The sequence below is a fragment of the Dicentrarchus labrax genome, unplaced genomic scaffold (genome assembly GCF_905237075.1).
Source record: "Dicentrarchus labrax unplaced genomic scaffold, dlabrax2021, whole genome shotgun sequence".
NCBI lineage: Eukaryota > Metazoa > Chordata > Actinopteri > Moronidae > Dicentrarchus > Dicentrarchus labrax.
In genome coordinates, this window is record NW_026136714.1 from 426244 (window position 1) to 442817 (window position 16574).

Below are 16574 nucleotides of genomic sequence, written 5' to 3' on the forward strand. Positions count from 1 at the left end.
GGGAGTCTTCAACTTTAAACACTCTGAGACAACCAGAAGCTCCAATATTAACTGAGAGCTAAAGAGAAAAGCTTTAATAATCACGTTTGTAACTTTACCCACACAAATAACACAGTGTGTATGTGTTCAGCAAAGTCTCAGGATGCTGCTGGTCACATTATTTCAACACCACCACCTTCAGTTTCTGAATTACAGCATCTCCTGCGAGTTCTAGTTTAAAGGGTTTTCACTGAGGATGAGGCTGTTCTTTCAAAATAAAAGCCCTATAGGAGCAACTGTTGCTAATGTCAGTCTCTAGTTTACACTGCAGCATCAAACACTCACTTTCATTGATTGTGCATAATTGTTTATTCATTTCAACAGACTAGTAATGCTCACTAGTCTATAAACTTGCTCAAAATAAAAGGTGAATTAAAGAACCCTCCAACAAAAACACATTTTTTAAGTTTTTTCTTCAGGTTTCAAAACATTCCTTTAAACAACGGCAGCGATTCCTCACACGTTTCCAACACTGAAGTTAAACTGAGTTCATGTTAAAGGTTAGATAACACTCTACAACAGAAGATGACACAGAGGAGAAACTGAAGGAGAAGAAAGTGCAGATGTATGGTTGAACCAGGCTGAATATACTGTTGGAGTAATCTCTACTATACAATACTGAGTGTTCGCTTCCTCACGAAGAACGTTACGTACTCGTGTTGTTAGAAAACACCGATGTCATTGTTTCCTTCCGTTCTGAGGCTGAAGTTCCCGATTGATGTCCGAGTACCCTGGAAAGATTTAAAAGGTGCGACGTATCTGCAGCTGGCTGACTGCTACTCTAATCTAAAGCACCCTACGATCATCTTATCCAAACTACTCACGGATCCCGGCTGCAAGAAGTCGGATCTGAAAGCGTACGCGGAGCCAGGAGCTCGTTATTAAGATGTAAGAAACGTAGACGCGTCGCTGGTCGCTGCTGAATGTGTGGTCGCCAGACTGCGGAGGTCAGGTAAAGTTAACACAGAGAGACATAAAGTTCACTTAAAAAACGACTGTAACTCAATTCTGAACAGATTGTCATTAAATTTGGTTTGTTATAAAGGTTATAAAGAAGTGGAGCTAATTATCTGGGACATTTAGGCTTTATCTATAAACAGCAAGTGTAAATTATTTAATATTTTTACCTTTTGTTGCTCTAAAAATGTAGATTTTATATCTGTAATATTGTTATAAAGACGCCTGTTTGCTTGTCTTTGTGAACTGTATCTACAGGAGAACATATCATTTGAAATAGGAGAACAGTTTTTATTGTTAGTTTCCTGTTGGACAGTAATTTGTTCCATGTGTTGAGACTTTATGCAGCAGCTCAAACACACTAACATTAATGTTTTCATGGTTTTCATCCTTTGAATATTTAATCCCTGAATCCAAACGCCTGAAACATTTTTCCAATGAATTAATTCCTGTAACCATCAGGTTCAATTCCTCACGTTTATAAACAGACTAAATATCATGAATATCGGTTCAGAATGAATAAAGTCACAGTCGGTACTGTAGCGACGTCTGAATCTCTCAGTATTATTAACGAGCTGATCTGACCTCCGCGATGTAGCGACCGCGCAGACGTCAAATACAGAATCTACGTTTTCTGTATCTACGCTCGTTATATTCCGTGTTTTTCTTTGGATCTGGACAAAATGTTACCCACAAGGCTTTTCAGTGTGACAGACAGGAGGCTGCTATAGAGCTCTGACCTTTGTACGACTAATAATAATGAATGCAAATCAAACCCAGAGCACCTGAACCTCTGGCTGCTGACTAAACCCTGTTTCTATAGCTTCTAGTTTTCCAGGGAAGATCTGCATGGAAGTAAAAACAAGCAGCGGGAATCATTTATGAATATCAACTCAAGAAAAACACTCAGAGTAAAAGAGCTTCAGTGTCGTCTACTTCGTGTGAACCATCGACGTGCTGAACAGAAGTTTCTGCTTCTTCTTTTTCTTCTTCCCTCCTTTCTCGTCTGAAAGACACAAAAACAAAGAGACAGACGCATTATTACAATTATTGGTGTTATTTTATTATTTTTGATTGGTTGAACATCAACAGTAATAATAGTAATAACTGTTTAAGAAAACTTTGAAATGTCGTTTTTTTTGCAGTATTTCACTATTATTAACACTATTCTTGTATTTAAAACACTTATTTATAGATAATTTCTCAGAAATATTATTTAAATGCTTTTATTTTTATTTTTATATATAAAAAAAAAAAAAAAAAAATATATATATATATATATTTATTTATTTATAGTATTAATGCATTTATTTTTACAAACTTCTTATTCCTTATTTTCTATGTTCTTATCATTTCTCTTTGTTTAGATTTATTTCTATTGTAAAAATGGGAGCAACTGTTAACCCCCCAAAAAAAAAGGATCAATAAAGTATTTCTGATTTAATTAAACTGAAATTAAATAGTTTAAAGTGCTTTAAGATCTTACTAAACTCCTGAATTCAAGTTGAAGTGCGGAATGATAATATAATGTATGACTGGATTATAATTATTATAGATTAAAGTGTTCATCACCTTAATCTATAATAATTAGTTGATTTATATTTTGTATTAATAATCTGCAAAGTTATCAAATAAATGTACCTAAAACTGTACTTTACTACTATTTATACATTTTGAGACTCCAAATCTCAGTTATCGGTTTCTCTGACTACCAATAATCGATAAGAGTATTGATCGTACTGCACACCGACCTGGGTCAACCACGGGTTGTGGAGGAGAAGCAGCGCCGTTGTCCAGCTGCAGAAGTGCTTTCTCGATGGCCTGGCTGAACGAGTTCTGGAAGCTGGGCACGGGGACCCGGTCCGACCCGTCGCTCTCCCCGTCGCTGTCTGCCGCCGGCGGAGCGAGCAGATAATCTACACACACACACACACACACACACACACACACACACACACAACACACACACACACACACACACACACAACACACACAACACACACAACACACACACACACACACACACACACACACACACACACACACACACACATCAGGACGCCTGCAAGGATCTCCACGGCTCGACAGGTTGAACAGGAAATACACAGAAACACACAAAGCGGCAGAAATTCACCTGAACGGCGTCAGGAGGTTCTTCTTCAACCGGCTGACACACAGTTTAACAAAGGAACCTTTGTTACTGTTTAATGAGGCAATTATATCTGATTTGTCCTTTGATACCAGATTAATATCTCAATGTGACACTTTGAGACGCTGCCGTGGACAACTACAGTTACTTCTGCATATGGATGGATGGAAATGATTTATTATTGGGTCTAAAGACGGATAAAGAAACAGTAAAAACCATCATATTGAGACTATTTCAGCAGATATTAATATCACTAATCGATTCATCATTTTCAGTCTTTTCATTAAGAAAAGCTTCTGAAATGTGAATATTTTCTGGTTTCTTCAGACAGTAAACTGAATATCTTTGGACGGTTTGAGGACCTTGAAACAGTGATCAACATTTCCTGACGTTCTATAGAGTAAACAATAACCAACAGATCCATCAATAACAATAATACCAATAATAACAATACTAATAATACTAATAATAATCAGTAGTTGCAGATTAATATTCAGTCACTACCTTTCTTTGGAGTGATCCTGGGCCCAGCATCAGCTCTGGCTTTCCCATCTCTTAGCATCTGTACAGGACACAGTGAGGGTCAAACACCACACACACACACACACACACACACACACACACACACACAAACAAACGCACATCACTGTAGGTCTGCATTACGCTGCGCTATCTGTGTGTGTGTGTGTGTGTGTGTGTGTGTGCGCGCCATACGTACCTGTGCAAACGACATACAGTGGGAGTCGTCCTCCACGCTGCCCACAGTGGGGGAGGAGCTCTGCCCATTCAGGCTGGGGAATCTTATCCCGTCTAGAGGAACACAAGGACCGTCAGCTCAGTGTTCAAACACACACAGATTGATCTGCTGTGAGTCGCTGAGCTTTGGAGATATCAGCTGACTTCGTATGGAACCAGCAGTTTTAATGCAGGAACTATTTTCTGTGAACCGAACTACACCCTGCAACCGTGGCGGCACGTTCAGCTGTCTCAGTGGCGCTAGGTGAGCTCGCTAACGTTAAAGCTCGGCCGAGGAGGACGCCGGTAATGTGTCTCGAGCCGCTCGTCCATGAGTACATGCACGCTTCCAGAAAATAGTTCCTACATGAAACTGCTCACAACGAGGAGACGGTGAGGCTGTGAGATGTTCTACGTTGTTGAAATGAAGCTCATTATGTCTCATTCTACTGAAGGAAGACGTCTCTACAGCTGATATCTGCAGGAAGAGACGACTCACACAGGAACAATGTGAACAGATAAACAGGGACAATATGGGAACTGTCCCTTTAAACAGCACTGGACAATAAACTGCTGCTCTTACCAGAGGAAGGACTGCAGCTGAGGGGGGAAGGGGGGGCAAATGTGAAGTCAGGCTGAAGTGGGGGGCTGCTGTAGTAAGGCGGAGATCCGAATGCTGGGAAATGCTGGAGGTTCTCTAATCCGATATGCACCTCAGGATCTGTGGGGGGGGCAAACAGTGTCAGATCTGTTTCTGGAACCTTCTTTCTGGAGTTGTGACGTGATCGGCTGTACTTACATTTCCCCTGCTTCTTGTTCTCCTCAATTTCAATTCGCTTCTCTCTGCGCTTCTCATCCCTCACTTTCTTCTGCCTCAGCCGCTTCCTCTTCTCCAGGTCGTCTAACAGTTCGGAGGAAACGGACGGTTACAATCTTTAAAACCCACAGCTGTGAATCCACATCCTGAAACAAACAGACGCATTGTTCTGACCTGCAAACGTGTCCAGAGTCTCCTTGGACAGGATCGGCGGCTGCAGCGCTAACTCGCAGAGGCTGAACTCGCACGTGAGCGGCAGATGAGCCAGATAGCGATGTCGACGACGGATCTCCTGCAACACGGGACAAGGCGTTAAACATCAGTGACAGGGTCCACAGGTCGGGTTGTAAAAGAGGTTCTGGGGAGTGTTTGCTGACCTCAGTGACCGTGTGTCCCACTATCTCCACCACTGTGGCAGTGATGGAGTCAGGACTCGCCTCCAAGCTGCTGTATTCACGCAACAGACAGCGTACATTCACAGGATGCAGGAACATCTGCTGGCAGTCGTCAGCTGGAGGGAGAAATATGGGAGGAAGAGGAAGAGGAAGAGTCAACACTGAAACTTTAACGTGAGGGAAGAAGAGCCCTCAGACTAACAGGATGTTTCCAGCTATGTTTTAATTCAGATATTTAATTTTCCTCCAGCAGGAGCTCAGTGGTTCCCCACCTTGGTAGAAATAGTAGTAGGGTCCGTGCACCACGCCGGTGGAGGGGCGGCCCGGCTCCGGCAGGCTGGCAGGGCTCTCCTCTTCGGGCTCGGGCTCCGGAGCTGCGTCCATCGCAACCTCTGCAGGCTCCTCCAGCACACACTCCAGAACGCCTTCGGTTAAGCCCTGCAGCTCTAAGGCGGCGTCCTCCGCCACCTCCGCCACCTCGTCATCGAACGCAGAGGAGTACTGCAGCATCGGCTAGAGGAAGGATCATTCCCATAATAAGTAGAAGCCAGTGGGGAAGTAAAATAAACTGCTCCCATCTTCAGTGAACACACAGGGAGGCACTTTTAGACTGACCTTGGTGATGCTGGTGTTAGTGACCACTTCCTCCACAGGAGAAGAAGGTTCTTCCAGAGTCAGAGAGGAGAAGTCGAGGCCGTCTACTGCGTTCGCTTTCTGCTGCTTCAGCAGAGTTTCCTCTCGCTCCTGAACCATAAAGACACAGTTAGAGCCAACAGCAACAACAGACAGTCAGTCTCAGGATGCACTGCGACGCAGATGTTGAAGATTCGCAGATTGATGCAGTTTACAATAATTACAGCCCACTAATGCCGACTGATTTCTGTCCTCAGCTGCACAATAAAGGTGTAGAATGACGTTGCTCTTTTGCATTGAAATGTAGGCAAATGTTACTTTGAATCTTTATTATCCCTTCTAAACTATAACTATAAATCAGGTTTTAGTCACCTGCAGAAGACAAAGGGCGCTCTGGATGAAGCAGCCCTGGGCGTCCTCTTCCTGGCTGAGCTGAGCCTGCAGGACGGTCTTCTCCTCCGCCACCAGGCTCAGGACCTGGGCCGGGGACGTCAGCAGCAGCTTGGAGTACGGACTCAGACACGCATCTACAAACACACGTTCAACGGGAAGTTAGTGTCACTTAGGAGTTATTCATGTACACAACCAGAAGCTGCAACAATCAGCCGATTAATACTCCTAATGAGGGTACGTTTACCCCTAGGGGTCCTTTAGAGTACTGCAGGAGGTACGTGAGATTGTTTTGTTCATGCATAATCCCTAAAATAAATTATCCTATGATAAGTTCAATAAAGAATGTAAATGTAAGTTCAATAAACCACATTTTATATTCAATCAATACATCCTATATTTTATAATATATAAGTATTTTGTGCTGTCAGGAGGTACAGAAAAATTTACACTGAAAAAAGTTTGAGAACCACTGGATTTATTGATTAGCTATAAACTATTAAATTAATTTAAAAGTATTTTAAAGATCATTGAGTCATTTTTTAAGAAAATAAATTCTCAAATGTGAATTTTTTCTGGTTTCTTTATGACAGTAAACTGAATATCTTTGGTTTTTGGAGAAAACGAGACATTTGAGGACGTCACCTTCAACATTTTTCACCATTTTATGGACCAAAAAACGAATTAATGTGGATCAATGATTAGTTACAGCCCTGCCACAGAACACTGAACATTAAAAAATGGTTCTCTGGTATTCATGTGATCAAGAGACAATCGTCCTCTAACATGAGACGAGTTGTCTGAGGACATTATTCATCAGAGTTACTGTTCGTCGCTCCGTTCGTCTCTCACCTCCAAAGCGAACGGGCTCCTCCACCTTCACCCACTGGGAGCTGGGCATGGCCACCAGAGCCCCCTTTTCCCTCCGCATCAGGCGCATGGTGATCACATCACCGGCCACGTACTGCCTGGTCTCCATAGCAACCACACTGCAACAGGAAACCGAGCGTTAGACGCTCAGAGAAACCCGACCGCGGCAGAATAAATCCAACCGCCTGTGTGCGGGGGATCATTCAGGAGATATTTACCTCTTCAGGTCGGCGGTCTGAACGGCCTCGTAGCAGATGGGGCACTTGGACCAGCTCTTGTCGCTGAGAGAGAGGTAGTGCAGCATGCACGGCCAGCAGAAGATGTGTCCGCACCGGGTGATACGGGCCGCCAGCGGAGGGTACAGGCAGATGGGGCAAGACGGCACCTCGTGACTGTAGATGCGCTGCAGATAAAGTTTTTCAAAATGATGAAAAAGTTTAATTGACTCAGTATCTCAAAATAATGAAAGTTTTTCAAAATAATTGACTCACGTTTCTCAAAATAATGAGAAAGTTTTTCAAAATAATGAGAAAGTTTTTCAAAATAATTGACTCACTATCTCAAAATAATGAACGTTTTTCACAATAATGAGAAACTTTCTTAAAATAATGCGTCAGTATCTCAATATTTTGATTCAATAATGACTTAATATCAAAAAGTCATTCTTTTGTTTCAAAATATTGACACACTTTCTCATTATTTTGAGGAACTTTCTCATTATACTGACAGTTTGAGCTCATTAGTGTCCACAAGGATCGTCATTACGTGTGTCAGAGTGTGAACGGGGCAGCGGCCGGTAGCCAGAGCTCAACGGGCGGCGAGCACTCACCACTTGCTGCACACAGTCCCAGTTGACCAGAGTGTCTGGATCAGTGAAGTGAGCCTTGTAGTCCTGATCATCAGTCACCACAAACTGGCAGCTGAAACACACGAAGAGCTCAGCAGGTTAAACACGAGCTACGGCCAATGAGAGCGGTCTCTCTCCAGCACCAGACAGGAAGCAGCAAACCGGGTAGTTACTATGGTAACAGCCGAAAAGACTCCTCAAACACCAACACACACATAAAAGACGGTATTTCTTTTAGGGCTTTTAGTTGAATTCAAACTGTTAATATGTTTTATTTCTCCACTACAGAAACTCTAGCTAACTAAAGTCTGATAATGTTGTCTGGCATCAGTTATTAGTTTGATTAATCCTTTAATAATGTGTGTATTGATTACTGACGCTGGCTGATCAGTTCTAGCTGCAGTGTGCTGTAATCAGATGCCTATCTGGAGTTTTTAAACTAATTAAAACACAATGTTCTCGTTATTAATGGTGTAATTAATGACTGTGTGTACGGAGGTGTTTGTTTACTTGGCCTGCAGGAAGAGCTCCTTGTTGAAGGGCTTGTGCTTGTGGCCCCATTTGTTTCGGCGGCCCCAGTAGGAGTGGCCTCCGTCTCCGACGCCACCGGTACCTCCACGGGGTTCAAAGGTAAAGTTCAGCAGGTGGTTCAGGCTTATTTTCTTCGGTCCAGCAAACTGAGCCGGGCTAAACTCGGCCCGGCGCGTCTCTGCTACCTGCGGAGACGGATAAGAGACGAGGTTCATAAGAGTTTAATGACCTTTTTAGCACAGGTTGATGCAGACGCCCGTCTCTAAACAGACCACAACATTTAAAATCTACTTTAAACTGATGCTGTGCTTCTTCTTAAAGTTCAAATAATAAGATTTTCTTTGTTTCTCTTGCTCCTGAAATGTTTTAAACCTTAAAAAAGAGGCGATCCCTAAAGAATACCAACCTCCTCGCGTCGTCCTCCCCCTGTAACTCCATACTGTCGTCCGCCTCTCTGAGCGGGTCTCTTCTCAAAATTCTTGCTTTTCTGTGAATTGGTGCGGCGAGGGCCTTGGAAACTGTCGGCTTTAGGAAAGGAGGGCTCTCGCTTGCGGCTGTAGCGCTTGGAGCCTCCATTATTTTTACCTTCTGAAATAAAAAATAAAATAAGAAAATATATTAGCATGAGAGTAGTTTATGATCAGATTACCAATAAATGTAATTTGGCTCTCAGTCAACGTCCCGCCCTCAGCACTATCTGTTGGTTACACATTCACTCAGTCCTGGAATCAACATCTTCAAAACTATTAAAGTATAAACATCAAAACATTTATTTCTTCAATTATTGATGCATTTATGTGTTTATCACAGTGTCGGGGAGTAAGGAATTACTACTAATAATATATCTTTCTCCAGTAACTAGTAGTGTAAATAACTACTGTTGGCAGTGAGTAAAGGATAAAATAATATTACTTTTTAAAAGAGTAATCAGTAATAAATTACAGTAAATAGACCAACATTGTTTATCGTGTAGGTTAGTCTATAATAATGCATCATGATTTATTAGAGGATTCATATTTTGTATTAATAATGTGAATCTGCAACTTTAAAGTTATAAAGGATAAAGTTGAAAAGTTTAAAGTTATAAAGTATAAAGTTAAGGCTGCACAATATAATAAAAACATCATATTGACATTATTTTAAGATATTGCGATATGATTCACGATTTGTGTGGAAATCATAATTTTTGCATCACAAATTAAATTTTAACTAAAAGAAAATCTAATAAAATAATTCTTGAAATGTGAATATTTGTGGTTCTGTACCAAGCAAATCTCAATAAAGTACAATTACCTCAGAACTGTTTTTGTGTAAATTAACTTTGTTAAACTCCAACGTTGGTCATTTTAAATTCACTCAGATTTTTAACTGCAAATGTTTATCGGCTCCTTATGAAAGCTAATTAGTAAAAAAGATTCTGCAAGTCATTGTAATGAGAAAGTTTTTCAAAATAATGAGAAAGTTTTTCAAAATAATGAGAAAGTCGTTATATTGACAGAGTGAGCTCATTGTTGCCCCAACACAGAGAGACAGACAGATAGTGCCCCAACACAGAGAGACAGACAGATAGTGCCCCAACACAGAGAGACAGACAGATAGTGCCCCAACACAGAGAGACAGACAGATAGTGCCCCAACACAGAGAGACAGACAGATAGTGCCCCAACACAGAGAGACAGACAGATAGTGCCCCAACACAGAGAGACAGACAGATAGTGCCCCAACACAGAGAGACAGACAGATAGTGCTCCAACACAGAGAGACAGACAGATAGTGCCCTAACACAGAGAGACAGACAGATAGTGCCCCAACACAGAGAGACAGACAGATAGTGCCCCAACACAGAGAGACAGACAGATAGTGCCCCAACACAGAGAGACAGACAGATACATGCCCCAACACAGAGAGACAGACAGATAAACAAAAGAGAGAAACAGGCCACGAGACGACAATATACATAGAGACAGACAGATACATGCCCCAACACAGAGAGACAGACAGATAGTGCCCCAACACAGAGAGACAGACAGATAGTGCTCCAACACAGAGAGACAGACAGATAGTGCCCCTAACACAGAGAGACAGACAGATAGTGCTCACAACAACAGAGAGACAGACAGATAGTGCCCCAACACAGAGAGACAGACAGATAGTGCCCCAACACAGAGAGACAGACAGTTAGTGCCCCAACACAGAGAGACAGACAGATACATGCCCCAACACAGAGAGACAGACAGATAAACAACAGAGAGACAGACAGATACATTCCCCAACAGGCCACAGTGTCTGACAGCCACACTGACAGTAACGGTGTTTACCGGCTGATATTAACGGTGTTTACCGGCTGATATTAACGGTGTTTACCGGCTGATATTAACGGTGTTTACCGGCTGATATTAACGGTGTTTACCGGCTGATATTAACGGTGTTTACCGGCTGATACTGACGGTGTTTACCGGCTGATATTAACGGTGTTTACCGGCTGATACTGACGGTGTTTACCGGCTGATATTAACTGGCTGTCATTAACTGGCTGTCATTAACGGGGCTCGCCGGTTCCGCTCACCTGTTTTGGGTTTAGTCTCTCCCGGCGCTGGGCCTGTGGAGCTGGAACGGGGCGGAACCTTGGTGCTGGTGCTGCTGTTGGGGTTCTTCTCCATGTTTGTATCCGGGCAGAGAGTGGTGGTGCTGGGGCCGAGCTCCGGGCAGAGAGCCGCCGAGCTCTCTAGCATCAAACGGGGACACGGAGAAGGAAAGCGGGCTGCAGTGAGTGCGGGTCAGGCGACGAAGGCCCTGGTTCATTTCTGTCAAACGCGGAGACCCCATCACGGCGACATCTTGACAATAAACCCAACCGAAGGAAAAAGAAGAGACACGATCAACGGCGTCTCAAGTAATGGAGGTTGTTGGAAGAGAGGACGACAGCTCGCCACGCGGGGCCAAGACCCCCCGAGTTCACGGTTTTTACTCGGTAGAGAAAACAACGTGCCCGTTAACAGCACCGGAACGTTCCCCGGAAGCTGGAAAACTTCACCGTTTAAAAGGTTTTTCACCACAAAAACAGATCCGAGACAACGAGCTTGCACTAATGGCGACGGGTCGCCAAGCAAGAACCTCAGGGACCCGGATGTTTCTTCTACCGTTTGCAAATATGATTATCGCCGCTAGGCATTGTGGGAAGTGTAGTTGTGAAAGTACAGGTTAGTGTTGGACTACAGAATAACACTGCTCATTTTACACTTTTCTGAAGCCTGATTTCATAGACTGAGATTTATTTAAATAATTAAAATTTGGCAGGATGGTTACTAACTCTTTCTTCTCTAATGAGACACTCATAAATTATATTTATTATTGCTTTAAAGACTTTAACTGTTGTTGTTTTCTAACATTATGTCACATATACACTGGAGGCTTGTGTATAATTCTCTACTGTTTGTTGTTTACAAATTGAGTTTGTAATCCACATTTGTTCAAGAAAGAGGAATATATATATATATATTCATCTTTTATATATGTAATGTACATATTGATACATAAATATTTATGTTTCTTTATATATAGATATAAATGTATATATTCCTCTTTCTTTATATATGTATATATAGATATAAATGTATATATTCCTCTCTTTATATATGTATATATAGATATAAATGTATATATTCCTTTCTTTATATATGTATATATAGATATAAATGTATATATTCCTCTCTTTATATATGTATATATAGATATAAATGTATATATTCCTTTCTTTATATATGTATATATAGATATAAATGTATATATTCCTCTCTTTATATATGTATATATAGATATAAATGTATATATTCCTCTCTTTATATATGTATATATAGATATAAATGTATATATTCCTCTCTTTATATATGTATATATAGATATAAATGTATATATTCCTTTTTTTATATATGTATATATAGATATAAATGTATATATTCCTCTCTTTATTATATGTATATATAGATATAAATGTATATATTCCTTTCTTTATATATGTATATATAGATATAAATGTATATACTCCTCTCTTTATATATGTATATATAGATATAAATGTATATATTCCTCTCTTTATATATGTATATATAGATATAAATGTATATATTCCTCTCTTTATATATGTATATATAGATATAAATGTATATATTCCTTTCTTTATATATGTATATATAGATATAAATGTATATATTCCTCTTTTTATATATGTATATATAGATATAAATGTATATATTCCTCTTTTATATATATATGTATATATAGATATAAATGTATATATTCCTTTCTTTATATATGTATATATAGATATAAATGTATATATTCCTTTCTTTATATATGTATATATAGATATAAATGTATATATTCCTCTTTCTTTATATATGTATATATAGATATAAATGTATATATTCCTCTTTCTTTATATATGTATATATAGATATAAATGTATATATTCCTTTCTTTATATATACATATATAGATATAAATGTTTATATTCCTCTTTCTTTATATATGTTTACATTTACCGTATAAGTGTGTGCAAAAGTCTATTCATACGACACCATGACACATAGATTATCTTGAAAAATAGTTCTTTAATTTGTAAACAAACTACTAATTAGCACAAAAGATAATATAAATACAAAATAAATTCCATAGAACATAAACTGTGTTTGCTGCTAACTGAGCCTCCTCTGTGCTCCAGTAACAGTCGGTGATGAACACATGAATCCATTAGCAAAACAGTAGCTCATTCAAGATGCGACTTCATGTGTCACTTTTATCTTTTAACCGTCTTCAAAATGTCTTTTTAACATAGATTAGCCTAGCACGTAGCATATTTAAGTACAGGAAAGAAGGAAGTTGACGGAGGCTTGCTCAACTGTGATTGGACCACAGAGCAAAAAGGGGGCGGGGCTCAGTGGACGATGGATCAGCTGACGTTGACCATATTTCCACAGCTGTCGGTTTCTTCTCAGACTGCGGCCATCCTTTACTGCACGCTGTGACCTCACTCCTCTTCATCTTCCTCGCTCTCTGATCCATCTTCAAAGCCTTCCTTGTTTCCTCCTTTGAGGGAACAGTTGAGAATCTCTCTGCGGATCTGTTCTTCTTCCTCTACATGAAAAAAAAGGGAAACTTTGGTCGGTTTGTGCATCTTGTGTCAAATAAACAAAAAACAACATTCAGAAATGCTTCAATACGTCCTGTAAGATTCATGTTCAACACAAAGTTAACCTCAGTTAGCTCGCTCACTACGTTATTACAGTTCACTTAACGGCCACTAGTGTTTGCTGTTAACTACAGCTAAATAAAAGTAACATATAGGACCTTTAATTTGGGGATTTTATGACTGAAGAGTTAAAAAACACGAGTAACTTTAATGTACTGTAATCCCTTACCTTTGTTTTTACACTTAGGGAGCATTCGATGGAGCTGCTGTTTGTTGTATCGTATCAGAAACTTCTGACACGTTCTGATTGTTCCTGGAGAAAACAAATACCTTTAATGAATCTCTGAATGATGTTTAAGACTGTTAAAGTGTATGTGTTTGGGTCATTATGTGTTTTCTTACCTCCCACATGCAAACAGTTGAGGAAACAGGGGATTTTCTGCCCACAAGCTTCGACACTGGTGATGAAAGGCAACGCAGACCAGAGGAGTCTGTAACACCTTTTGGGGAAACGCAGGAATACTGTTCCAGTGTGAGCGTTCACATATTTCACTGAAGAGGAACAGAGAGATCACAGAGAGCTCAGTCAACACTACATTATCCTGAAAGCAGAGTGATCAGTGAGTCCACTATAATATTACTCCAGCACTAAAGCTCTTCTAATGTATCTCACAAACAGCTTTTATACATTTATGCTGGAGTAATGTAATTTACACTGACACACACTGTCTGGGTGGAAGTAACTTTATAAACTGTTTTATTTCTATTTTATTCTAATTTAAATATTCCTACATATGTTCTATGTAGCATGAAGGATGTATATTAAACTTTATACTCAACTACATCTATCAGAAAGCTTTGTTTCTACTTACTCTGTAGATTAGGTCAGTTACAGTTTATAAAATATGATGCATTGTTATAGATTAAATATGATGTTCTTTATTTGTGCATAGAAGAAAATAATATTATGGCCACTAAATCCTTCGCACTGGTCCTTTAGTTGTTGGTAACATGTGTTTACTCTACTAGTTAATCTGCTGTGAAAAAGGTTGGTTGCTAACAAAGAATCCAAGCAGCATACTTTAACAGAAAAGAAAATCGAGCAATAACTTTACATTAACTTAAAGAAGGTTTAATCTATGAAGTACTAAAAAATGCAGAAATAAATGACTAAACATAAAACAATGAAAAATAAATACATTTCCGTCATGAAAAAGAATATTTTTGTATTTTTACATTCATTTATTTATGCATTTCTACATTTATTTATATATTTTTACATTTATTTCTACAATATGACGTGTATTTATATATTTCTATATGTATGTATTTATTTATATATTTCTACATTTACTCATTTCTTTATTTCTATATGTTTAAATGTATTTATTTCTACATGTATTTATTGATTTATTTCTGTATCTGAGGCAGGATTGGTCAGAAAGAGACTAGTGACTTTTTACATGTATTAAATATAATTATTATTAGAAAATATATATGAATATATAAATTAAAAAATATATGAATAAATGTAGAAATAAAAAACAAAATATAAAAATACAGAAATATTCATTTTCATGACCAAAATATTTATTCTATTTTTTTCCATGCGTAGTTATTAACTACGACGGAGTATTAGGGCCATACTAAGAGGATAAATAAATAAATAATTAAATAAAATTTTGGAAATTATGAGAATAAATTTGTAATATTACGAGAAGTTTAAGAACAGTTTTTCTGGCTGACCAACAGGCTGACAGTTCTCATAAAATGACTACTTTATTTTCATAATATTACGACTTTATTCTCCCAATAAAATGACTTTATTTTCGTAATATTATTCAATATTACGACTTTTTCTAATATTATCTTTATTTTTTTAATATTACGACTTTATTTTCATAATATTACGACTTTTTTCTCGCAATATTATGACTTTATTTTCGTAATATTACGACTTTTTCTTATAATATTACGACTTTTTTCTCGCAATATTATGACTTTATTTTTCGAATTTATTAGACTTTATTTTCGTAATTTACACACTTTTTTTATTTTCATAATATTACGACTTTTTTATTTTTTTCAATATTATGACTTTATTTTCGTAATTTTTTTTTTCGCAATATTACGACTTTATTTTCGTAATTTTTTTTTCTTGTAATATTACGACTTTTATTCTTTATTTTCGTAATATTTTTTTTCTTGTAATATTTTTTTTATTATGACTTTATTTTTGTACGTTATTTTTTTTTATATTATGATATAATTATAATATTATATTATAATTTCCAAATTTCTCTTAGTCTGGCCCTAATACTCCGTCGTAATTAACTTATGCTTTTGTAATTGTTTTGTCTTTAATATTAATAAATATATAACGCGACTAATTCAAAGAGTCTTCAAACCTTTATCTTTAGGATTTAAATCAGATTTAAAGTCCCCAAACGTCCCAAAGCAGAGAGTTTATTAACTGATTTAAAACCTTCCAGCAGCGGCTCCTACCGTTGAACCTGATGCTGCAGAGAGCGGCTCCGTAGTCTCCGTGGATCCGGGCCACCGCTGCCTTCACCGCGGCTGCCACCGCCCGGTCGTCCAGCAGCAGCAGCTGGCTCCGGTCCGACACGTTCACCTCGCACAGTAAATACCTGTCGGCGGAGAGCGGGAACCGTCACACACCGACAGTAAACACAAACACTGTGAGAGGAAGAGCGGGTTTTTACCTCGACTTCACCCGCACCATCACGGCCCCGCTCGTCTTCTTCTACCGCGGGAACTTCCGTCAACACACCGATCAGCCACCGGAGGGTGAAGCTAGCGCCGCGCTCCGGACAGTAATGGCGCTGCTGGGTGCGCTTAGCAACAGTCACTGCGCAGCACGAATTAGTAGTCGTCTATTTATTAACACATCTAGACGGTTTAACGGAAAACAAAACCACTTAATCTTAATGTATTAGGAAGATAAAAAAGATAAGAGGTTTTATATTTGATAAAATGGTTTAATCTAACTCACACTATCTCCTA

The 16574-nt window shown here is 39.0% G+C and overlaps 2 protein-coding genes across 2 annotated transcripts; both read right to left on the reverse strand.

The window, feature by feature from the left end:
- Positions 1-324: 324 nt before the first annotated feature.
- rnf10 (ring finger protein 10) lies at positions 325-11500 on the reverse strand. Its single transcript, XM_051422187.1, has 17 exons — positions 10929-11500; positions 8770-8951; positions 8343-8548; positions 7815-7905; positions 7204-7388; positions 6968-7104; positions 6098-6252; positions 5708-5836; positions 5365-5605; positions 5075-5208; positions 4872-4989; positions 4680-4781; positions 4464-4601; positions 3864-3955; positions 3650-3707; positions 2748-2912; positions 325-2002 (listed from the first exon to the last, which is right to left on the reverse strand). The coding sequence occupies exons 1-17, from the start codon at positions 11092-11094 to the stop codon at positions 1929-1931; spliced, it is 2373 nt and encodes a 790-aa protein (XP_051278147.1). The 5' UTR covers positions 11095-11500; the 3' UTR covers positions 325-1928.
- Positions 11501-12952: 1452 nt separating this feature from the next.
- pop5 (POP5 homolog, ribonuclease P/MRP subunit) lies at positions 12953-16549 on the reverse strand. Its single transcript, XM_051422907.1, has 5 exons — positions 16274-16549; positions 16056-16198; positions 13953-14102; positions 13780-13863; positions 12953-13495 (listed from the first exon to the last, which is right to left on the reverse strand). The coding sequence occupies exons 1-5, from the start codon at positions 16291-16293 to the stop codon at positions 13389-13391; spliced, it is 504 nt and encodes a 167-aa protein (XP_051278867.1). The 5' UTR covers positions 16294-16549; the 3' UTR covers positions 12953-13388.
- Between the last annotated feature and the right edge of the window lie 25 nt (positions 16550-16574).